General features: G+C 37.0%; 3 protein-coding genes across 5 annotated transcripts; 2 read left to right on the plus strand and 1 right to left on the minus strand.

Annotated features, from left to right (window-relative positions):
- Positions 1-39: 39 nt before the first annotated feature.
- gabarapb (GABA(A) receptor-associated protein b) lies at positions 40-4284 on the plus strand. The gene is made up of 4 exons (XM_027015596.3): positions 40-325; positions 2024-2102; positions 2577-2695; positions 2860-4284. Exons 1-4 carry the CDS (start codon positions 236-238, stop codon positions 2923-2925), a joined length of 354 nt encoding a protein of 117 aa, XP_026871397.1. The 5' UTR covers positions 40-235; the 3' UTR covers positions 2926-4284.
- A 2116-nt stretch (positions 4285-6400) lies between these two features.
- On the plus strand, positions 6401-12577 carry spata6l (spermatogenesis associated 6-like). Of its 3 annotated transcripts, none has more exons than XM_027015592.3 (13): positions 6401-6633; positions 6955-7092; positions 7219-7267; positions 7434-7475; positions 7603-7727; positions 7987-8070; positions 8330-8524; positions 8936-9032; positions 9162-9193; positions 9343-9485; positions 10762-10855; positions 10978-11075; positions 11272-12577. In XM_027015592.3, coding segments are annotated over exons 1-13 (1146 nt in total). In that variant the 5' UTR covers positions 6401-6585; the 3' UTR covers positions 11273-12577. The 3 variants fall into 3 exon arrangements, with proteins under 3 accessions (XP_026871393.1, XP_081551087.1, XP_081551086.1); XM_081694961.1 differs by having other exon boundaries at positions 6955-7082; XM_081694960.1 differs by lacking the exon at positions 10978-11075.
- On the minus strand, positions 11987-20826 carry slc1a1 (solute carrier family 1 member 1). Its single transcript, XM_027015591.3, has 12 exons — positions 20580-20826; positions 18083-18223; positions 16890-16982; positions 16686-16800; positions 16484-16526; positions 16278-16385; positions 15996-16180; positions 15716-15823; positions 15060-15182; positions 14612-14806; positions 14019-14153; positions 11987-13637 (listed from the first exon to the last, which is right to left on the minus strand). Exons 1-12 carry the CDS (start codon positions 20677-20679, stop codon positions 13397-13399), a joined length of 1587 nt encoding a protein of 528 aa, XP_026871392.2. The 5' UTR covers positions 20680-20826; the 3' UTR covers positions 11987-13396.
- Positions 20827-22416: the final 1590 nt, after the last annotated feature.

Here is a 22416-nt window from a genome sequence, read left to right on the forward strand (position 1 = left end):
TCGTATGATTAGATTTTAACAACTTAGGAAAATATATACCAAGTACTGATTAATTCTAAGGAAACATTGGTTGACGCAACGGTTGTTATTGTATTCATCCGCTCCTGAACACCTTCGCAAACAACGTTGTCGGCTAGCGAGCAGTCAGTTAAACTGTTTTAATTGTGTAGTTTGTAAGCTGTGTTTGTACGACCGACAATTTATTATACTGCAGCCTCTCTTACATTTGGTTGCAATGAAGTTCCAGTATAAAGAGGAGCATCCGTTCGAGAAGAGGCGATCCGAGGGAGAGAAAATAAGAAAGAAGTATCCCGATAGGGTTCCTGTAAGTAGCTAGGTTAGCTAATGCTAGCCCTTTCGCCCACCTCGGACACTTGCTAGGTTGACGCTAGGCAGCTACCGTCCTGAACTCTTTATCTCGGTAGCTATAATACAAAGCTAGCTGGTGTAGCTAGCATGTTTGCGAAAAAAAAAAATCTTACTATTGGTTAGTCGAAATGGAATTAAACGAATGTAGTGTTAGCTATCTATTTATCTTCTGAGGATATAAAAGATGCGAGCCGCAGAGTATATCGTTAAAGCTAGCTGTCTAACCTAGCTTAGCTAAGTATCCCTAACGGGTTGAATGAGGAACAGGAAACTAGGTTGCGACTTTGTAATTGCATCGTGTTTATAATTAGCTCGCTAACATGACAACAGATCAATATTACGTTAGCTAGCTAACTTTAACCGGACAGTAGCATTATCGAAGCTATGTTAGCAGGCCAAGCCCAGAATAACTGTCGATCTAGCTAGCGTTAGGTAGCTAAAGTAGCTAGCTAGATAAGTTAACAAGTTAGCTGGGTATAGCGTAAATTTAGTATAACTTTAATGTAATCTAAACAAGCTAGCTAGCTAACACTGTAATTGTAGACTGCACAAGTAATGTTTGTTTGCATTACTAGGTGTGTATTGGCACAGTGTTTACACATGTCGGTGTCACTGCTGTGTTAACAATGACCCGCAACCCAATGGACTGGGTATAGTGCTTAACTGAACACCTAATTGGATGTTTCTAGACAAATACAAATTCAGTATGTGTGCTGAATGTGAAGTGACAAATCTTAAGACCGACTTGCAAACTAAGTAAACCTTTTTTTGACCACTAATACAGTTCTCTTTTCCATCTTAGCATAATACGCATACACCAGTGCAAAGCTAGTAGAGCAAAGTCGCACATACTGTCATACGGAAAACATCACTTGGAACAAGCGCCTCTGCTAAATGCTACAAATGTAATACTGAAGCAGTTCATATGGTAATTCTTATTTTAAGGGTATGACTAAAATCAGATTTAATGGTTGGAAACTTGTCTTTCCCAGGGATCCATATGCTTTATGCTGTTATTTATCATGAAGGCAATGAACACATGCTGAGATGTTGAATTTCAGTCATGCCATGTTTATATAAGCGCATTCTGTGAAAATGAATATGTGGGTGTGGAAGAGAATTTCGATTGCAATAGAATATATATATATATATATATATATATATATGAGATATGGGTGGGTCAATATAAAAGTACTTCTTTAAGAAGATGTTTTTTTTCAAAGGGTATTTTATTTATTAAGAGTATTTCAGCAGTGTAACTTATTGTTAAAACTGAATAAATAAACAAATTTGTGGTTCTTTTTCATGTATGCATTTATGTAGCCAGGAACAGTGTGCAAAACGTACATTTTAAGTAGTTACAAATTGAAAAGCTCCTCAAAAGGTGTAAATTGTATGTAATAATTTAAAATATGTAGTCATGTAAAAAATAAACATTTAAATTATTTTCAAATGTGTGCAAGTGTGAATATGAACTTGGATCGGTTTCAGCCAGTTTCCAAACCCAGCTAATAAGAATTTCTATTGCTTATTCACAGTTGGCACTGCAATTTATTTCAAGTCTAGGCTTAATCCATGTCTGGAAAACCATCCTTCCTATATTGATAAAATACTGCATTGGTGTTGCCCTAATTGCTGATATTTATTTTTCTAGGTAATTGTTGAAAAAGCCCCCAAAGCCAGAATAGGAGATCTGGACAAAAAGAAATACCTTGTCCCCTCTGATCTCACAGGTAAACAATACAATGTTTTGAATGTCCAATATTTCAAGTCAGATGGTATAGATCCTTATCTGCAGTAGCGTACGGTATCAAGGAGCAAAACAGTGGTGGAAAATGTCTGAAATCATCATCATCCTAAAACTATTAATTGTTGTCCACAAATACCTAATGTTTTTAAAATAGATATTTTACGCATTTAAGTAGGATTTATAATTACAAGTGAGACAACACCGTTTGTCACTTGTGTAACAGTGTTCTGTGAACTTCTTGGCTAGACTTCATGCAGAGTGGTTTAATCCGCTGGGTGTTTGCCTTATACAGCCATCATCTGTGAATAATAATTACCTTTCATTTGCTAGAAAGAATTGATTTTTCATGGTGCTGAAATGAAAAGATCCAATAAATTGGTGTCCTGTCCACATCCTTTTTAATAGCTTTGGTGTCAGGAACGCTTTAGTCACCTGTCATTTCTGTGTGTCATGGTAGTGGGCCAATTCTACTTTCTCATCCGAAAACGAATCCACCTGAGGGCCGAGGATGCGTTATTCTTCTTTGTAAACAATGTGATTCCTCCCACCTCTGCAACCATGGGCCTGCTATACCAGGTATGCTATTGATATTCTCTCTGTCTGTCTCTCTCAGGCTTTCACAACTACTACATCTCTTTGTTGGTTTATCCAATATGAATATGATTTGTCAACCCTCTCTCGCTCGCTCTCTCTCTCTCTCTCTCTCTCTCTCTCTCTCTCTCTCTCTCCCCCATTTTTAGGAGCATCATGAAGAGGATTTCTTCCTGTATATTGCATACAGTGATGAAAGTGTGTATGGAAAATAGAACCAAAGGGATAAACTTCATGTCCTTTTAAAAGAATATATAAAATCATATCAGCAGCCTAGAGTTCTCAGAGCTAAATCAGATGCACTTTGCTATCTTTTTTTAAATATATATGTATATATATGATTTAAAGTCTCATCACACTCTGTTGCTTTATTTTTAATTTTTGCTACATGGTGGCGTTGACAAGTAATTTTTCTGTTGTACAAGCTTGGTTCCAGAATTTATATAATAACTATAAAGTAATTCTGATTTTTGTTCCTTTTTTGCCAATTCAGCAACAGTGCTCTAATGGTTAGTACTTGAAGGATATACTGCTTATTTGCCTGGATTTTGAAATGTATCTTGGCTGCACCAAAATCTAGTGTATTAATGTAGTGTACTTTTTTTTTTTTTTTGCATGACCTTGAAACATTTAGGGTGGCATTGTGTTTGAGTGCTGTTTGGCATCCACTGACCAATCACGTATAAAAGAGCAGGGTAAAGTCAATCATTTTGTGCTCTCATGTGGTTTAAGTACTTTTAATGTTGGATTGTTTTGTACCTATATGATTTTAGGTGATTTTATCTTGATTTATGAGATTGTATACCTTGAAGATTTGGTTTATTTAGCAGATTTTGTTTGTTTTTGAACTCGGTATTCAGCTGCATTTCTGGTACCCTTGTGGTGACCATAAAAACTAAACACACATAATTTGTCTATCTCTCTGTTCACAGTTGTTTAAGTATGTTTGTTTAGATTATTTGATTCCTGATTACTAAAAAACAAAATGGGAAGAACCTGCACACATTCATGGCATTCTGAACGAATGACAGAAATTGCTGAATATTATTATTATTATTATTATTATTATTATTATTGTTCGTATCTGCACTGTGAAGGGCAGTGTGTCTCCGGAAGCTGGGACAAGAAAGTTGTCCTAACTGATTCAATTCGAGAATTCATTCTTGAGTGTCCATTACTTAAAGCTAGGCATTACATTCGGATACTTTGTTTAAAAACACAGTGTAAGCAAATTGTGTATTTATGTTAAAGTACGTTATTTAAAAACAGCTTAACAAACTAAATTGAAAATGATAAATTTGGCTTACTGCTGATGGAACAAATTAGACGTATTTTAAATACCTCTATTTGGTATCTAGAGACTGTGTAGCAAAGATAGTGGTTCATATTTCTGCTCATGTTGTTCACAACTTGGCTGCACAAAACTGCTTTTTGTGATCCTCTTCACTATAGGAATTCCAAACGGTCATCCTGTGGATTTGTGAGAGCAAGAATATGAGCAGTACTGCTAGAGCTCAGTAATTCTAAAGTGCCAGACTTTTAAAGAATAATAAAACTATTCATGTTCACTTTAATCACTATCATTTTAATTTTTACTCTATCACATTAATTTCAGGTGGAACCCCAGACGCGATACTGCAAAGGAGATTTAATTATTACCATGCCAAGCTTTTATTTGTTTTAATCTTACTAATCTTAGATCAACTAAAAAATTAGTCAGACACTGCCAACTGGCCCGTGCTGTTTACATGACCATCTCTTAGACTAATAGACTAATATTAAGCCGTTATTGTGTATGTAAACATGATGTGTTTATTATTCTGAATGATCATACAACAGAGTACAAGTTGGAATAGAACTTAGCTTGTAGTTTGTTTGTTTTTTTTCCCCCCTTTTTTTTTGTTTTTTTGCTGCTGTGGCTCTGTCGCGTTATATAACACCTGCCAAAGTGATGTCGTTCAGCACAGCCCTAAAATACCATCAGAGTATTCATTTAAAATAATATATAGTAAATAAATCCTTTAAATATATCATAATATACAGTACTGTAGAAAGTTTGACAACCCTAGAAAATTTGATTTAGTAAGCTATTTATCTGGGCAGTAAGTGATTACTCAAAAGCAATAGTAACAATAAATAAAAACATTAATCAATAAGTAATGACTATAATAATTACATTTCAGTGTGCTCATTTAACCCTTTCCAAAGATATAAAACCTGGTTTGGATAAAATGCAATGAGTGCAGGTGGAAGATAATTTAATTATCATCTTAATAAACTTGCCATAGCAGTAAAGGCTTTTCTGCTATATAGCATGCAGTAAAGGCACATATGCAAAGTAGTTATTAAAAAAAATGTGATAATGCCTCCCTTGCAGTGGTGCAAAGCAATCTCCGCTTTACCTCCACGGTCTTGTTCTGCCCTGCCATCTGTCATCCCAGTGTACACCATCACAGATCCAGCCATATCTGTGCTTGTCCAGATTTTGTAACATTTTTTTTACAAGCTCCAGTGGAAGATACTGTGAAAAAAGATCTTCCTTTGAATTTCACCATTGTTTCTTTCACATCTTGCTGTATGGTTGGATTATAGTGCTTTTGTTAATTTCCTTTCAGTTTTCATTTTAGAGGTAAAATTTGATAGTTTGTCATAGACTGGGCATTTTCTTTCTGGTATGAGAATGTTGTCATTGAGATGCAGGTTGGCTAGAATCTAGATGAATCTGTTGACACTCATATGAGAGGAAATGTACAGGTCTCTCATTTCTTCATGAGAGGACAGGTAATCAATATGAGGGTGATTTCTTAACCTCCATGAGGATGCTGATTGCCATAAAAACTTCATTTCTTCAGTGGTGCCAGGCTGCTTGGGTGGCATACAGGTTAATTTGAGATGTCTTGCTCAAAAAGATCCTCATCAAATAAGCACAAGAAAAAGTTCACTGGACTGGTCAATCCATCAGTGTCAGCAGGGCCATTTTGAACACAACATTCAAGATGGTTCTATCAAGAGATAAGAGTGGTCACAGCATTATTCCCCCATTGCCATACGTTTTTTCTTTAAGATTTCATTTTCATATTCCTGGATCCCCTATAACTGCCCTGATCTTTCTCGTAACCTTCCTCACAGTGACCCACTGAGAGTCACTACATGAAGAATCTGATGGAATTGTTTGCAGCAGCAGTCTTGCTACCTCCTCAGCACTCTTGTTTTGTCATGATGCACTGCAAAATTCAGTATATCAAATTAGCAGTAGGAAATATATCTAATTTTAAACAAAAAACGTTGTCCTATAGGCACAATGTCTAGCATCATTTCTCCATGTTATTCTGTGTTCGCCCTAAGTGCTCTGTGGTTACTCTGGGAGCCATGTGACCCTCTACCTTACAGTCATTAAACCACCACATCATTTGCCTTATAAAATGCATATATTGTTTAATTTTATTATTATTTGTGTACATTCTCAGTCTATAGCATGTTATCTACAATTAAATATGACAACTAATATCTATCTATCTATCTATCTATCTATCTATCTATCTATCTATAAATATATATATATATATATATATATATATATATATATATATATATATATATATATAAATATATATATATATATAAATATATATATATATATATATATATATATATATATATATATATAAAAAACTGAGACTGAACAGCACAACAACGCGGCTGACGTTGAGTTGAACACTTCAGAGTAGGGTGCGATTTCGGACAGCGGACACTTTAAACACCATGGTAACGTGACGCTGAATTGAATTTATATACATGTCACTTTAGCTAGGAAGCTTTGAAAAATGTCCCCTCGCAGTTTCTGAAGCCAATGTTAAATAAGTGACAATAAGGATATGTCTCAGAAAGGACTCAAAGTGGTCGTCGAACTACATCTTAGAGCAGTAAGTAGTATTTCGTTTTAACCCTTCATTAGCTAGCGTTAGCTATCTAAGCTAAAAAAGGAACGCAATAGCTAAATTTCTCCGCAAAACCAATTAGCTCAATTAGTCTGTTGATCAGAGATTTCAGAGATAAGATCACGTAATTGGTGTGCATAGTTTACAAACTAGTCAAATGTCAGTATTTTTTTTAAAGAAACGTTTTGAGGATTACATTGTTGTAACTGTATATGACTCTATATATATATTTATAGAGAGCGAGAGATATGACTGTGAGTTATGAGGCGAGTAACTTAGTTAGCTAGTTACATATTTTGTTTGCAGATAACCTGCCCTGGTGTGCACTTACCAGCCAAAGATGACATATACCTCAGCTTGCGCCTGATGAGCCAGTACAAAAAGTCTGAATGTCTACCAGCAGTATTTCCATTACTGTTAAGGATGAAAATGAGGTTTGAAAAGGTTGAATGAATCATGTCATTATTTTGTTGTCAGTGTGATCATTATTAAATGTTAGATTACATACTTTAAAAGGGTTTGTTTTTAAATTGTACACATACCTCTTGATCGGCTTCACTTTTCTTACAGATATTCAAGTATGCTATAGATCCTGCAGCTGTTGCTGAAATCTTACAATGTACACAGAGTTTATTCATTTTCCATTCTATTTGTTGCTGTTTAAACATCAATGGGCTTTATTTTTAATTATTAATAAAGTTATTATTATTTGCAAAGACAACAATCATATATTATACTCTGCAAGTGTACTTCTGTTGCTGTAGGTTCTGTTTTCTCTATTACAGGTGAAACAGTTAAAGTTGAACTTATACAGTTGATTCCTCCAGGTAAATCTAAAGCTGATACCCGGTAGCTTCATAACATAACTTTCACCATGACAACGAATAGGCTACTTCTGTAAGAGCACTGGGAATTTAACCAGTGAAACAATAGTATGGGTTTTCCTTGCTGCAGCTGGGTATGTACTGGCCAGTTATGAGGAAGATGCTCGAAGTTTTCTCTTCCCTGAGCCTAAGTTGATCCCATCTTTTTCTGGGGGAGGCCGAGAAGTTCTAATGACGAGGGATCCTTCTTTTCCTGTAAGATAATCTCTAACTGTAATTTCATGGTCATAATTTAGTCAAGGTAAATAAATAATAATAAAATTAAGGACAAGAATGTGTACTTTTAGAAAATATATTTATTGTGTATGATATGTGCTTAAGGCATGTCAAAATAAAACTATAAATTGAATTTTGTTGTAATAACAAAAATCAGCTTGCTCCACAAACTAGTATGTATAATAATGTCTACTGATTTTCTGCATAGAGATAAGTGTGCCTTGCTCTTCATCCATAGGGAATTTCGCCAAGGTTAGAATTCTCTACTAGGACGACAATCAGCGAGTGCTCAGAAAGAGATACTTTCCAGAGTGCCCCTGTGGTAAAATTATGCTCTTTCAGACCAAAAATGTATAACACTTTTAACTTCTCTATTTTGTATATTAAGTATAGACAGAAATTCTTTTGATACCAACTAGGAAAATATCAATTAGCATATACTACGCAAAAGACGTGAGTATTTTGTTCAGAGGAAACCTGAACAAAATTTAAAAACAGAGTATGCAATTTATTCCACAATATCTTTCAAAAAACGTTGTCAAAACACATACATTTCAGTAACTACATCATTTTTTAATCAGAGAGTAATGACTAGGAAAAGCGCCAAGAAGCCCAGGTCACAGGGCCACTCTTGTCACCATTCCTCTGCATCGTGGAGGCATGAAGGCCTCTGGAGCACAGGGAGGGAGAGAGAGGTACCTAGCTCCCGCTCGCTCTCCCCATTTCTGAGTGCTGGGTCAAACAAGATCAACTCGTCTCCTCAAACACATAGACAGGTAAGCCTAGCAGGTGCATTTCATACCAATATTTAAGCATTTCTTCCAAAGTCCAGGTAGGTTAGCTATTAAAATGACATGTGTTGACTGGTTGTCGATTAATATACCTATACCTTTCTAGGACTATATTAACTAACAAAATGATTCCAAAATAATTTTATTCGTTGTAACTGGATGTTTTTAGTGAGCATTGCAACATTTTTTTTCATGATTTTAAAAGGATCTGGGCTCCAGACAAGGCATTTGCCCTAAATAAATACATAAATAAACCTCTTCTAGTATGTAGCAACCAGCAGAGGGCAGAAAACTAATAATGAGTGAAAATAGTCAAATCATGCACTCACCGAAAATAAATAATGCAGAAAGAGAAGCTTGATGTTGCATAACATTTATTTATTTATTTATGCCCAGAGAAAAGATTCATGGTCTAGGGATACATCTCACTGTTCACCAGGTAGAAGCAGCAGGATAAGAAGCCCATCGCCTCATGACTCTACCGTGGAATCAGGTGTTGAGACTTAATCTCAGAGCACGGATTCTTTACTGTCACGCTTTTCAGAGTGACACTGTACACAACATAGTTGGAGTAAATTAATAAAACATGCATTTAAAAAATGATTTTTATATTCCTATGTAGGAAACATTAGAAGAAGTCACTCCAGTCCTTTGGTATGCTATTTTTATTAATGGAAGAAAAAAAATAATAGTAAAAAAGTATATATTTTTTTAGTCATTTCTTGTGCCACCTGCAAGTGAAATACTTGCTGGTTTGGAAATGACTACCATATTAATAACCTACCTTCCTGTTTGCATATTAGGTCCCTAATGATGGCTCCTCTTCAGACACAGATGATCACCTTTATTCCAGTGAGGACCTGGGCCAGCGCACTTCCCTCTTGGGATGTGAGAGATCTTCCAACACAGCAAAACATTCTAACATGACAAGCCCAAAGACAAACAGGTTTGTGTGTGTGTGTGTGTGTGTGTGTGTGTGTGTGTGTATGTCTGTGTGAATCTTCATAAGAGTGTGCATGCAATTGTGTTTTTGTTTCAGATCAGTGCATGGAACCAAATACTACATGACTACTATCAGATGTTCTATATTTAGTATGTTTTTAATTCTGAATCATAATGTACCCAAGTATCAATTTCAGTTGAAATTACTGCAAGTCAAATGTGTCATCCAAATTGTTATTCTATGCCTAATGTTATGACCCTATTGCAGAAACCTCTTGGGTACTCGCTAGTCTAGAACCAACAAAAGGTGGAACATAAAACAAAAATCACTGAGATGCACAGTCCACTGGGTTTCACTCATGTTTGCTTTGATCTGTGTAATGCAATGCACAAAACACATAATCATAATATAAACCAAACCAAACAAGAATTTCTTCAGGGTGGGCTTATGCCAACACATCAAACAAACAAAAAAACTAACGCAAGCCTGATTCACCCCCCCCCCCCCCCACACACAAAAGTTTAAAAAGTTCAATAAAATACAACACTCCTACCCTAACTCCCTATGGAATATAGAAAAGGAAAAAGAAGCATGGCATCCACTCCTACAACTCCAAACAAAAAAAGAAAAGAACAATATTTACAATATACAAGACAGTAGTAAAATAGAATCTGTAAATCTTGTTACTCTCAATCCAGAGTGTTTGCATCTGCTATCTGTAATCACTCAGGGCTTCAGTATAAGAACTTTTAAGTATGATGTCCCAAGGCCTCATGCAAGAAAGACTTCCAAATAGCCCAGTACACACTCATAAGGCTCTATCTAACAAACCTACAAAACATTACGTTAAGCACAAATAAAGGCTAATAAAGGCCTCCATGAAGAACCTAAATGGACAGCGAAGTAAAAACTCAAAAGGCCCCATTTAAAGTAATTATTACAGAAGTTCTTAATTACAAACACAAAGCCTTATAGTGCAGCATCTACCGTGATTGCGTGGTGACTACTGATCAAGAGACCATGGGGCATGAGCAAAGTAGACATTTGAAGAGCAGTTCATTGTCCTGTTGGCCAATCAGATTGTCTGTATAGAACAGATGAGTCACATGAGTCACTTTCTCACTGGCTCCTCTTAGAGCACCTCATGTGGATGACTAGTATAAAGAAACCTCCCAGTATAACAGCACAAATTACAATCTCACAACATCCAAGGACATAACATCTCAAAAACTGGCCATTATTACTGCACAGTGGACATCTTATGTTTTTATTTTGACAGTCCTCTCTCATGTGCCACAAATGCATGGGAGGAGGTTCAGGAGCGAGTACAGAGTCTCCTCACATCTCCCAATGCAGTGCACAGGCTGGCCTATGTAAGTAACACACACATGCACACATACACACACACAAACAAACAAACACACAGAGTTTGCTGTTAAGATATACCATTAATGACTGTGCCTTAGATTATATGTCCCTTACCTACTTCTGGCAGGGTGCCACAGAAGATGAAATAGATGAGGTGTTAGCACGGAGGTCTATTTCATACACCTTAAGCCAAGAGAAAAAACATCTATCTAAGAAAAAAACATGGTAATATTTATAAGTATATTAATAAGTTCATTTACCTCAATAGTAAAAGTGTAAAAATGATCAAAGATTTCTAAAACCATGATTGTTTAAAAAAAAAAAAACCACAGAAGAAAAACGTTCTCTTCTGAAAGCTCTCTGAGTAGGTGTTTAACACAAAGTGGGAAAATCATAAAGAAATGTTTAACTGTTTTTGTAGATATGATAGTGTATCCATGGATTCTTGAAGGCCATTCCTCTCTGGTCTCTAAAGCAGCCAAAGATGCCCAACCCATTTCAGCATTGATTTTTGTCATCTGCACCATGTTTTGTTCTCTGTGTGGGCGTGTGTTTATGTGTGTGTACACATCTGTGTGAAGTCTGTCATAGTTGTGAAATGAATATTCGAGTTGCCTACACCTTGTGTTATTGATTGTGGTTTGAAAAGCCCTGTTCTGCTTTTAAAATGTACTCGGATAATGTGGGAATAAAAAACAAACATTTGGTGCTGCGGGTGTTATCTGTAATTATTCATTAAATTGGCAGATTGTGTTTCGTAGGAAAAATAAAAAATGGGCAAGGGCCTTACCCTTTCTCCACATGCAAGACCTTAATCTGATAACTCAGACTGATAGAAACTAAAAAGACACAAAAATAACATTGTTTCTTAAGAGCAGTCTGCAGATGTGTCGCCTAGGAGACTATTAAGTGTAATACTCTATCCCTGTGAATACTACAGTCTTACTGATCGCTTTGGTTGATATTGTTTTTTTTTTCACTGGTAAAATACAGCTATAGCCTATTTCACATAATAACTAACCCCTACTTCCCACCCCTTTAATAGAGCTTTCTTGGAAATACAGTAAAGGTCACATTTCATCCCCAACAAATAAAAGTTATTGTAGTAACCAAAGACAGCAAAACAACAAAGGGTATGTACTCAGATGTGCTAGATTTTATTCATTTGTAGGTTCATAATGTTGCATTGTACTGTAAGCTAATTTTAAAATGTTTGTAAGTGACTGCGTTTGACAGAAATGTGCTTGGAACAGACTGTACAGTATAAACTCTGGTTGTCAACATTTAATGTTAACCATATCACAATGAAAACTGCCTCTTTCCAATTCCAGTCTAGCACACAGAATTGACTTGAACAGTGAATTAACCATGACTTACAAAACAGCAAATTAATTAGCACTGATTACTACATAGCTAAATAAACTGTAGACACATTGAGCAATTCTTTAATAACACTTCATGTTCTAGCCCCTTTGCACCTGTGTAAAGTAGCCCAATAGCTCTAATGATGTGTTTCTACAACCCAAAAATGGAGACAGAAAGGAAGAAAAATGGCATGTTTCCTTTCAAGTCCACTATGCTCCCTGGTAATAGCTTAAAAAGATACTTTATATGTAAAGGAGGGAGCATGCACTGGCCTTTGCCCTCCCAGATCAATGGTATCGATGAAAGCTATTGAATTGGGAACTAGTTAGTGGGAGAAAATAAAGATTAATTAAAAAAAAAAATCAAAGATCCATTCATCCTTTAAAGGCCACACCTGTGGTGTTCATCATATTGCTTCATGCAATACTTGATTAAATGTCGCAGGGTTTTAGGAGTTGTTCCCTTCATATCAGAATGTTCAAGTTTGGCACAAGTTGCAAATTCAAGACGCTCAAAGCTCACAAAAATTGGCTCTCAACAGCAAGTGTAGGCACAACTCACCAGATTTAAGACTAGAAAAAGAAGAAGGTTAAATTAACTTACTAAAAACCAGTTACAATGCTGAGCATATTGCTTTGATGTCTGCCTGTGTATATACACTGCACATGAGAAATATAATAATTTTGTTAAGGACATGCGCTTTGTTGCAATTTATACAGTATACACAAATCTGCTTTACTGACATGATATCGACCCTTTCCATCAGCATACATACAAAATCAGATACAGACTTTTGATTATCTGCACAAACAACTCGATGCTGTGACGCCACTAAAAACAATGAAGGTAAGAAAAATGTGTAAAAAGTGCCTTTGCATATTCTTGGCAACCAGTTGATGCATTTTGGAAGCGCTCACAACCCCTTTTTCCTCACTTCCATGAATGCCTTTTCTGTTGGCACGAACAAAGTAGAAGTAGTAGTCAACTCAAGGGCACAGCGATAGAGGAAATGTGAAGGGAGGACAGTAATGGCAGCTACTGATAATGTCTGTGTTCAGACATGTCCTCTGAAATGGGTCCCCCCTCCCTTCATAATGGCACTGATTTCATGAACTGTATACACTACCCTCAACCCCTCTAGAGGTAATTCACTCCAATCTTCCATAACTGACTGTGTGGGACTAGAACTGTGAGGTCTCGGTGAAAGAAATCGCATCACTCTTGTCTACGGTGAAGCCTCCATTTACGTAGGATTTCTTCTCGCACTCTTCATCATCAAGAGTGGTCTCAAGGGCGAAGGGATTGGCAACATCCACATCGGAGGTGATGTCCATCCTCTCCAGCTCTCGCTTCGAGAGCTTCTGGACTATCCCAGCACCATAGGCATCCCCCAGTACGTTGATCATAGTGCGGAAGCGGTCGCTAAATGAGACAGTGAGGACAGAGGGAGTACGTTTCACAATGAGAGTGCGCCATTCCATCATTAGCAATGCCAGTTTGTAAAGATTTGGTTATACAATAGAAAGAGAACTGTGGATTTGATATCAAAAGAGGCAATAGTTCAATAACAAGGCTGACTGCATGAACAACTTTAGCTGAAATGAGGAACAAACCTTAAACAACAAGTCAAACAACAATGCTTTTATGATGTATATTTTCCAATAAGACACAAAGAGTGAAAATACTGTAACTTGCTGTGGATAAGAGTGTCTGCTAAAACTGGCAAATGTGAATGTAAGTATCATAAGCAATTGTAAACAAACTGATTCAATATGTGATAAATTGTCTGGTACAGGTACTTACATCAGCCAATCCACAGCCACGATGAGGGTGACATCACTGGCTGGAAGACCCACTGCAGTCAGCACTATCACCATGGTTACTAGACCAGCATTTGGGACTCCTGCAGCTCCAATACTGGCTACTGTTGCTGTGATACTGTAATACCGTGGAATAAATTACTGTTACATTCTCCGCTCTTTCTGTTTATTGGATATTTTACTAAAACCCCTGTGGCACTTATATCGCTGTAAAATATTGGAGAGTAAATGATTGAAATGCTCTGTTTTGCTAAGAAGGATAAGGATGATTTAGAGCGAAAATCTTTAGTTGTTTCACTTACCTTAAATATAGTCATTCATCCAAGATGTTAGCTTCTTTTGTTTAGTTTAGGTTTTTTGTTTTTTTGTTTTTTTTGCTCTAGCGCTTTGAGGATAATTTAGCCACCTTGTAATGGAAGCTTACAAATATGATACAAGTGAAAAAAAGTATAAATTAGATTTTTCTCTGAACCATTCTTTTGAGGATGAGGAAAGAAGACATTGTGCAATGTCACAATGTTTCTTAAGTGGAATCTCAACTCAGATGTGACTCTAACTCATTTAAGCTATACTTACCTAATAGTCACTATTTTTCCCACATCAAGGTCGAGACCGTTTAACTGGGCAATAAATATGGCTGCCACTGCCTCGTAAAGTGCTGTACCATCCATGTTGATGGTAGCACCCACTGGAAGAACAAAGCGCGTGATCCGCTTGTCGATCCTGTTATTTTCTTCTGCACATCTGAAGGTGACTGGTAAGGTTGCGGAGCTAAAAATAAGAAATTCACCTGTAACTCCACAGCTTTTCATAAAAAACTGAATTCCTACTTAAAATAAAATCTGTTCAGACTTTATTATATGTAACAAATATAAACCCAGTATTTTATCTAAAAGGTTAAGACAGCAAATGCAATTGTACTCTTTTTTTTTTTTTCATTATTTCTCATGCAGTTTCCAACTTCATCCACTGATTACAGTACCTCCAAGTCATACATTATAACACACTATAATCTTGGGCTCACCTTGAGGAAATCATGAGAGCCGTCACCAACGCCTGCGCCATGCCCAGAGCAAATGTGTAAGGATTCTTTCTTACCAAGGCCAAGTAGATCAAAGGTAAGAATACAATGGCATGTATGGCAAGTCTGTAAAGCCAGAGAGGTATGTATATATATATATATGACAGTCAATATAGGACTTTGTTAGTACTCAAACATGGTCACATTTGTTTGAGGCGACGCTGAAGTGGGCTGTAATATGTTGGAGGGGACAGTGGGCTTCACTTTTAAGAAAACACTGCATTTTGCCAAGGGCATGTTAAGTTTGGATTTATCTCCAGCTATACGAGATCTAAATGTTCTCAGCATGACTCAGCCATAGCAGTTGTCTAACGCCTTTCCTTTCCACATCATTTGGCCACAGCTAAAGAATCTCTTCATGGCTGGTCAGTCAGCTGCATCATTCATGTCAGTGGAAATTTAAGGGATTGTACAGCCGCAAAAGGTCCCATTACCACATCTGCGGGTTGAGCAGTTTTAAAAGTCCTTGGCCCTTATCAGTTCAGGGACAGGGCTCAAATTAAACAGTACTGGACAGGAAAACGCTACTGTGACTGCAATAGTAAATCCTCTTCACTGAAAATCAACAAGAAAATGTTAGTGTGTTAGCAGAGGCTCACCCACTCAGCACAGTGGCCATGTACAGACCCATTTTCCTGAAGATATCCCAGTCTTCTACTTCAATGATCTTAGCAGCAATCAGAAATAGGATACCCAATGGCATGTAACTGCAGCAAAAATAGCCATGACACATTGGGAAAAAAACATTAGAAACACAATGTCCTCAACAACGTCATCTTATTTCCTTTGAGCAATCTTTAAAAACATAAAAAATGTAATGATAATAAATTTTGGCAGAACGGACTACTAACATCTTCTGTCTATAATATCAGTACTGACCACATGATGATTTGCACTAGTCTCATAGTGGCTTCATTCAAAGCATCGAAGAACTCCAGCAGGATTCGACCCCGTTCTCCCATTTTCCCAATGACCAGGCCAAATGCCACACAGAACACAATGAGGCCCAGAACATTGATCCCGTCTGAGTATGTTCCCACTAAAGTGTAGTCTTTGGTCAGGTTCTGTTGAAACAAAACATCTAAAGATGTTTACTATGTCATGACTGTTCGCAGAGAAGTATGCTGCAGGAACTGCTTCTCTTAACCCAGTCACCTTTACCTGTGCAATTGTTGCCATCACGGTAGTAAAAGGTGGGAAAGTTATTGTAACTGCATTTCTGCTTGCGTTGCCCATGGGCGTTTCAATCTCTTTGCGCTGTGACTTGTACTGAAAGAGAGATATCGACACATATCATATTACAGCATATCTCTGAAGAGAAAAGTTAATTCATTAATTTACATTAAAAGAAGCGACCTGTCATTTACCTGCTGAAAGCATGCCTGCACAAGATTCTCAGGAAACATATTCCTAATGGAAAAATATATAATCATTAATCTTTTTATCACTTCATATTTCACTTGATTTTAAAAAAAGCATATAAAATTACAATAAAACATCACAGGAAAGATTGGTTTGTAATATTTGTTATGAAAAGGGAAATTGTGAGAATTAAGAGTGACTGGTCACCTGACAAGATCTAGAAGGGTGTCAACAGTGGTCACATTTGGAGTGGTTCCAGCTCTGTCGATACTGTCTGCAGTCTGAGACACTCCAGGTTTAATAGTTGTTACCAAGACAATTCCTGTTAGAGATTATAGGTCTGTTAGTGTAGTGCTTTGAAGAGTAAAACCATGGTGCTATATTTAGAATGGACATGCTTCTATTGCCCACCAAGAATGACAGCTATTATGGTGGTGCTGAAGTAATATATTACTGCACGAAGACCAATTCTGCCTGACACTTCAGAATCCAGAGCCGCCACTCCTGCCAAAGAGAAAGCCAGAATGTTCATTTTCGGTTTTTAATATTAGCATTTAATTAAATAATAAAGTTTAAGATAAGATTTAACATTAAATGTGTTTGAAACAAAATTACTGTAACATGTGGGCTCAACCCAAGGTGGAAACAAACTCAGGTCTCTTTGTACTGGAGACCAGTAGCAACAATGTGAGCCACCCACATGGAGTAGCGGTATAAAATACATAGTAGGTAGGACAGGTGGGAGCTCCAAGAGCTTTTAATAAGTCTTGGGAAAACTGAGCTGCATCTGGAGGGGATGCCACTTACAGACCTGTGGATCCAGACACTAGTGTAACCCTAACTCAGTTTGTGAGGTCTCTTATGTAGGGACAGACACAGATTAAATCAAATCAAAATTTATTTATAGTGCTTTTTATAACAGATGTTGTCACAAAGCTGCTTTACAAATGTCCAAGCCCAAGCCCCCAGTGAGCAAGCCATGGGTGACAGTGGCAAGGAAAAACTCCCTAGAGCATGAGGAAGAATCCTTGAGAGGAACCAAGACTTGGGGGAGCATCCTCCTCTGGCCGACAACAGTCACCACAAAAATAACAATTTTAAGAGAAAAATAAATAAATAATGAAAAATTAAACAATGAATGTCTAGTCCAACTTTCTAGACATCCTAGCCTTGTCACAATGGTGAGCATGTGTCCAAAACCCATCCCATAAGAGAACGTCCATTAAGGACAATGGAGGAGTAGCTGGCTAGGGTGGAGGTGTGGTGGGCTACAGGAGGGGACATCAGGAGGTGGTGGGAGTATGTCACTGATAATCCCTAATTAATGAGGAGAGGCTCTGTGCTTCCCTCTGGTGGCTAAGGGTAGCACACACATTCATGATACTTGGTAGAGGCCCTTTGATGGGGTGGGTTGGGAGGGGGCATTATGCAGATGTTCATTAGAGACTTTAAAAATGTAAATTTATTCAGTGCAAATCCCTCTGTGTCCCTGGTATTACCAGAGGTTTAGCATACCATGACTCAGTATTTTATCAGCATGGTTACATCCATACTTGCATCCGGTCTCACTGAATGCAGTCATGTTACTCAACATTCACAAATACCTGTAATCATGCTGGAAATTATTAGTGGCAGTATAACTAGTTTTAACATTCTCATCAGGATCTCTCCAGGGAAGCCAAAATATTGCTTTTCAAGCTGTGAGAGAGAAGCATACTCCCGCACCAGCAGTCCCAGGCTAATTCCTGTGGGGAGAGAGAGAGAGAGAGAGAGAGAGAGAGAGAGAGAGAGAGAGAGAGAGAAAGAGAAACTCTTCAGTTGAGTGAAACTACAGGTAATCAACACAACTTCTAAATCTATAAATCTATATATCTGTTTTATTGGTTTATGGGTCCTACATATCCAGTAATAGAACAATTTGCATTGCATCAGTGCAGTGCCATCTGTGTAGTGCTTGGAGATTGTTGAAGGAGAATAATATCACCTCCTTTGATCTGGGATTTGTAAAGAGAAGATGGCTATTCAAATCCTTCTTAAGCAGTTAACATGAACAAGCTTTGTGCCCTCAGTACTGTTGCCTATTTAAAACAAAGCCATGAGAATTGCCAACAGCTCTACATTCTATGAAAACAAGTAATGTGGCATGGACAGGTTAATGACTAACACAGAAAACTTGATGGATCCTCATGTGATCAGTGCTTTCATACTGATTGCAAAAAACTTGCAAAAATCTTCATACCTTAATGTTACAGTTTGTCATGTGATAGTGTTTTCTATTTTTTTTAATCCTATATGAAATATATAGGGCTGGTAAGTCCAAATAATATCTTTGAGGTTTTATTATGATTGTGTATAATAATGAACAACCCTAGGCAAATCACATATTAAGTGTGATTTGATTTTAAGTCCAAGTTCCATTTATGCCTGTTCTCACAAAAGTGACAAATTGGTAACATAATTATGCCTAACTACAATGTTTGTACTATGTGTGCTGATTTAAATATGACATTTCAGTGGAACTTTTTATGGCTCTCCTACAGTGTAGATCCACTTCATTGTCACATCATCTAAAATGCCCCATAAGTGAATAGCTTCACTACAAGAACTGGACCATCAAGTGTGAGCTGGGCCATCTAACATGCCAACAAGTGCAGTAATATATATTAATATAGTTTATGTGGCAATTAATATAGTTTATGTGGTTCTAAACAATTTAGAACATCTTACAAATAATCCAGAATGATAACAGCATTATATGAATCATGCATCAGCATGACAGCCACTCATTAAAAATGTGGTTTCTTATGTTTCAAAATATTTCTTATCTTCAGTTTTAGCAGTTCTTATCCATTTAACCCAACCACGAGTCAGGAAGTCAACTGTATGCAAAGTACCTCAATAGCACATTTCACAACTCTTGTTTATCTTTGGTTTATCTGAATACTGTTCTTTCTTTGTTAGTGATAATCCCATATTAGTGATGACTGGATAACCATTTGAATTTGTCATATTCAGATTTTAACAGGGCAGTCCAAACCAAAGTACAGTTGCTAAATTTAGCTGGTGACAACATTTTTATTTATTCTGACAGACTGTATATATTTTAACAATTGAACATGCACTACACTAAATAAACATGTAATATATTTTCCACATATTTTTCCATATATTTCTTGTTTTTTTTGGACCTTGGCTCAGTGCTTACACAACAGGCACTCTAAACCATTGCTGTAATTATTACTAGTCAAGTCAAAGGGTAGAATTTCTAGACACAAGTATATAATCTTGGGCTGTGAAAGATTTTCAATGGGAAATCACCATTAGCAAAATAATTCTGACTAACATTGGTTAAAGTGTCTGGAAAGCCAGCCTATAAAGTTTCTTACTGTTGCAGACTATGTCTATTCTCGCTTGTTAATAGTGGCCACAAAAAATGTCTGCACAGTGGTGTGAGGCTGGCACATTAACCTGGCCATGGACACACACACACATATCCGTGTGTGCAAATACACAGACATACACTCACAGACATGCACACTGAGTACATGGAATCATTGCTTAACATTCTTTTCTTGCAAAATAGCCAAGTAGGGAACACCAAAAATTATGGTGTCACAGAAAGTGCACTGTTTATATCAAAGGTATACATAGACTGTGCTATAAAGATAGTACAAAATAAAATAAATTACATGTCCATATGAATGAGAAAAAACAGCATCATTTTACAATTTTTCTCAAATTTTGTCACTGTCTGTGGCCAATTTAATGCTTTTCAAACTAAAAACGTTGCACTGTACAAAGATAGCGCTAAAAATCAAGGAAGACGTAGAATTAGAGTAGGGGGACAGGAGAAGGAGACAGAAAGAGAGAGAGAGAGAGCGAGAGAGAGAGACAGACAGTGCTGCAGCTGCGTAAGGATATAGCCGCTGTCTATTACTGCATGCTCAGTGCAGACAAGACAATAAAACCATAGACTAGAAAACGACTGAACGACAACGCCACATGTTATAACCCTAAATCTCATAAGATAGACTTAGAGAAGCGTAGCTGTCTGCCTTGCTTTAAATTCAAAGCCAGCTTCAACCCTACACTAAGGCTTACCTAATAGCACAGAAGCAATGGTTGCTATGAGAATCCAATTCCTCTTCAGGAAGCTTTTTACATCCCTGCCTCTACGCTCCTTCTTCGCCAGCATACCCATGGTGATAGTCCAGAACAAGGCACCGAGGCGAACAAACACAAGGCTGAACTGAGACGAAGACGATCGCCTCTCCGCAGTTCCACTCTCGCTCTCAGACGGGGGCACCTAGAGAAGTAGTGGGAGAGGTTAGAAGCGCAGCGTCTCCTTTAAAAAGATGCTGACAGTATCCAACAGGGAGGGGGAGAGAGGAGCTCCCGCTAAACGCCTGACTATGAGTGTGTGCGTGAATGCACTAGCTAGCGTTTATGCAGCCTGTATAAAACAAAGCAAACTACGTTATAATGTTATGCATCTTGATATTCTAGCCTTTGACGCTTGCCTATTTAGTAATTACTATTTACTTGCCTATTTAAATGTGACTGTATTACAGCACATTATTTATGTTTTAACCCGCGTTTTCCCGTAGGAGTAGAGAAATATTTCTACTTATTAAGGATGCTACTGTAAAGTCTTAAATGTTTCTGTGATTATCACTGTGCTATACCGTCTAACATCAAACTGATGAAAAGTGCAGCTATTTTCTTAATACGTCAGGTTTTAACTGAACTTTGAACATGAACAACTCGAGTCTATTGCTAAGACAGTTCTGATGAAATTGTTTTATTAGCATCGCTGTAAATGATGAAATTAGTTCGTCATATGTCACGCTCTTACTTAATGCAAATATATTTTTAATGACTTGCATTTTATTTTTTACAAAGTAGTTTGTTATGACTGCAGGGAACGCAAAGAACACAAATTTAGGAAATAGGCAAATTAAATTTAAAAAATAATTTTTGGTTGGTTTGTTCATGGTGATAAAGGCATACTAAAACACAAAACAGAAAATTGGCAAGATTTGTGCGTATTTCCCTTCATTATTTTAGTTTTTGCTATGTTACATTACTATACACCAAACATGGAGTTGTTTATAGTCTGCAATCAACAGTGACTGTTCACGATGTTAACTATGGTTAAACGTTATCTTGTACTCTCGTTAAACGTTTTTTTGCACATTGATCTTATCATACTTGTCTGGGAAGTAGATACAAGCAAGGTCGTAGTCACAGTACATACTAGGAGGGACACAACCCCCCAGTATTCAGATATGCTCAAAATGTCTCTCCCAATGGATCGAGGTAAAAAAAAGAAAGTATTCCACTCATTAGGTTTGCGCAATGTTAGGATCCGTTAGTGTTCCCATCTATTATTGATGAGACACTAATTATTGTAACACCCACCACTGCTGACTGGCTTAACGTCTCCGATTTGCAGGAAAAAGGTAACCTTGGCGTCAGTACTTCATTTTGCGCTGAAATTGTAACGTTAATAAATATGTTGCTAAAAAGTGTCAGTAATTGTATGAAGTAGGAACAGACATTTTTGGTGAGAACGGGACAATTTGCGAATGCTAAATCAGTCAACCATTACTACTGAAGATAGCTATCATAGCTAAGTTTCCTGGAAAGTTAGTCACATATTTTTCATGCAGCGTCCAACAGTGGTTTAGTACATTCAGCTAATGTGAAAGTTTTTATATTTCGTTATTTGTTAGCTCCCACTTAAAGTCCTACTAAAGTGTTAATCATTGTAGTAATGCATGTGAAGACGTAGAGAGTAGCAACTTTAATTTCTTCTATATTCGTGTAGTATCCTGTGTAGCTGTACTTCCTTATGAAAAATGGCATTAGTGTTTGTTTGATTAAAGTGAAAGAAGTGTTTTAATCAGCTTTTGTCAACTTTCATTCACATTAAGTC

This window comes from Electrophorus electricus, chromosome 13 (assembly GCF_041902795.1).
Source record: "Electrophorus electricus isolate QZ-2024a chromosome 13, ASM4190279v1, whole genome shotgun sequence".
Lineage (NCBI taxonomy): Eukaryota > Metazoa > Chordata > Actinopteri > Gymnotiformes > Gymnotidae > Electrophorus > Electrophorus electricus.

Excerpts from the sequence above, each read along its gene's own strand:
- slc1a1 (XM_027015591.3), bottom strand. The coding sequence starts at position 20,679 with ATGGGTATGCTGGCGAAGAAGGAGCGTAGAGGCAGGGATGTAAAAAGC. Across the intron at positions 16,983-18,082 it reads AATTTCCAGCATGATTACAG|GAGTGGCGGCTCTGGATTCT; the intron begins GTATTTGTGAAT and ends TCTCTTTGGCAG. Across the intron at positions 16,527-16,685 it reads ACCCTTCTAGATCTTGTCAG|GAATATGTTTCCTGAGAATC; the intron begins GTGACCAGTCAC and ends TTTTTCCATTAG.
- gabarapb (XM_027015596.3), top strand. The coding sequence starts at position 236 with ATGAAGTTCCAGTATAAAGAGGAGCATCCGTTCGAGAAGAGGCGATCC. Across the intron at positions 326-2,023 it reads AGTATCCCGATAGGGTTCCT|GTAATTGTTGAAAAAGCCCC; the intron begins GTAAGTAGCTAG and ends TTATTTTTCTAG. Across the intron at positions 2,103-2,576 it reads TGTCCCCTCTGATCTCACAG|TGGGCCAATTCTACTTTCTC; the intron begins GTAAACAATACA and ends GTGTCATGGTAG.
- spata6l (XM_027015592.3), top strand. The coding sequence starts at position 6,586 with ATGTCTCAGAAAGGACTCAAAGTGGTCGTCGAACTACATCTTAGAGCA. Across the intron at positions 8,525-8,935 it reads CTCCTCAAACACATAGACAG|AGAAAAGATTCATGGTCTAG; the intron begins GTAAGCCTAGCA and ends ATTTATGCCCAG. Across the intron at positions 9,033-9,161 it reads TGACTCTACCGTGGAATCAG|GAAACATTAGAAGAAGTCAC; the intron begins GTGTTGAGACTT and ends ATTCCTATGTAG.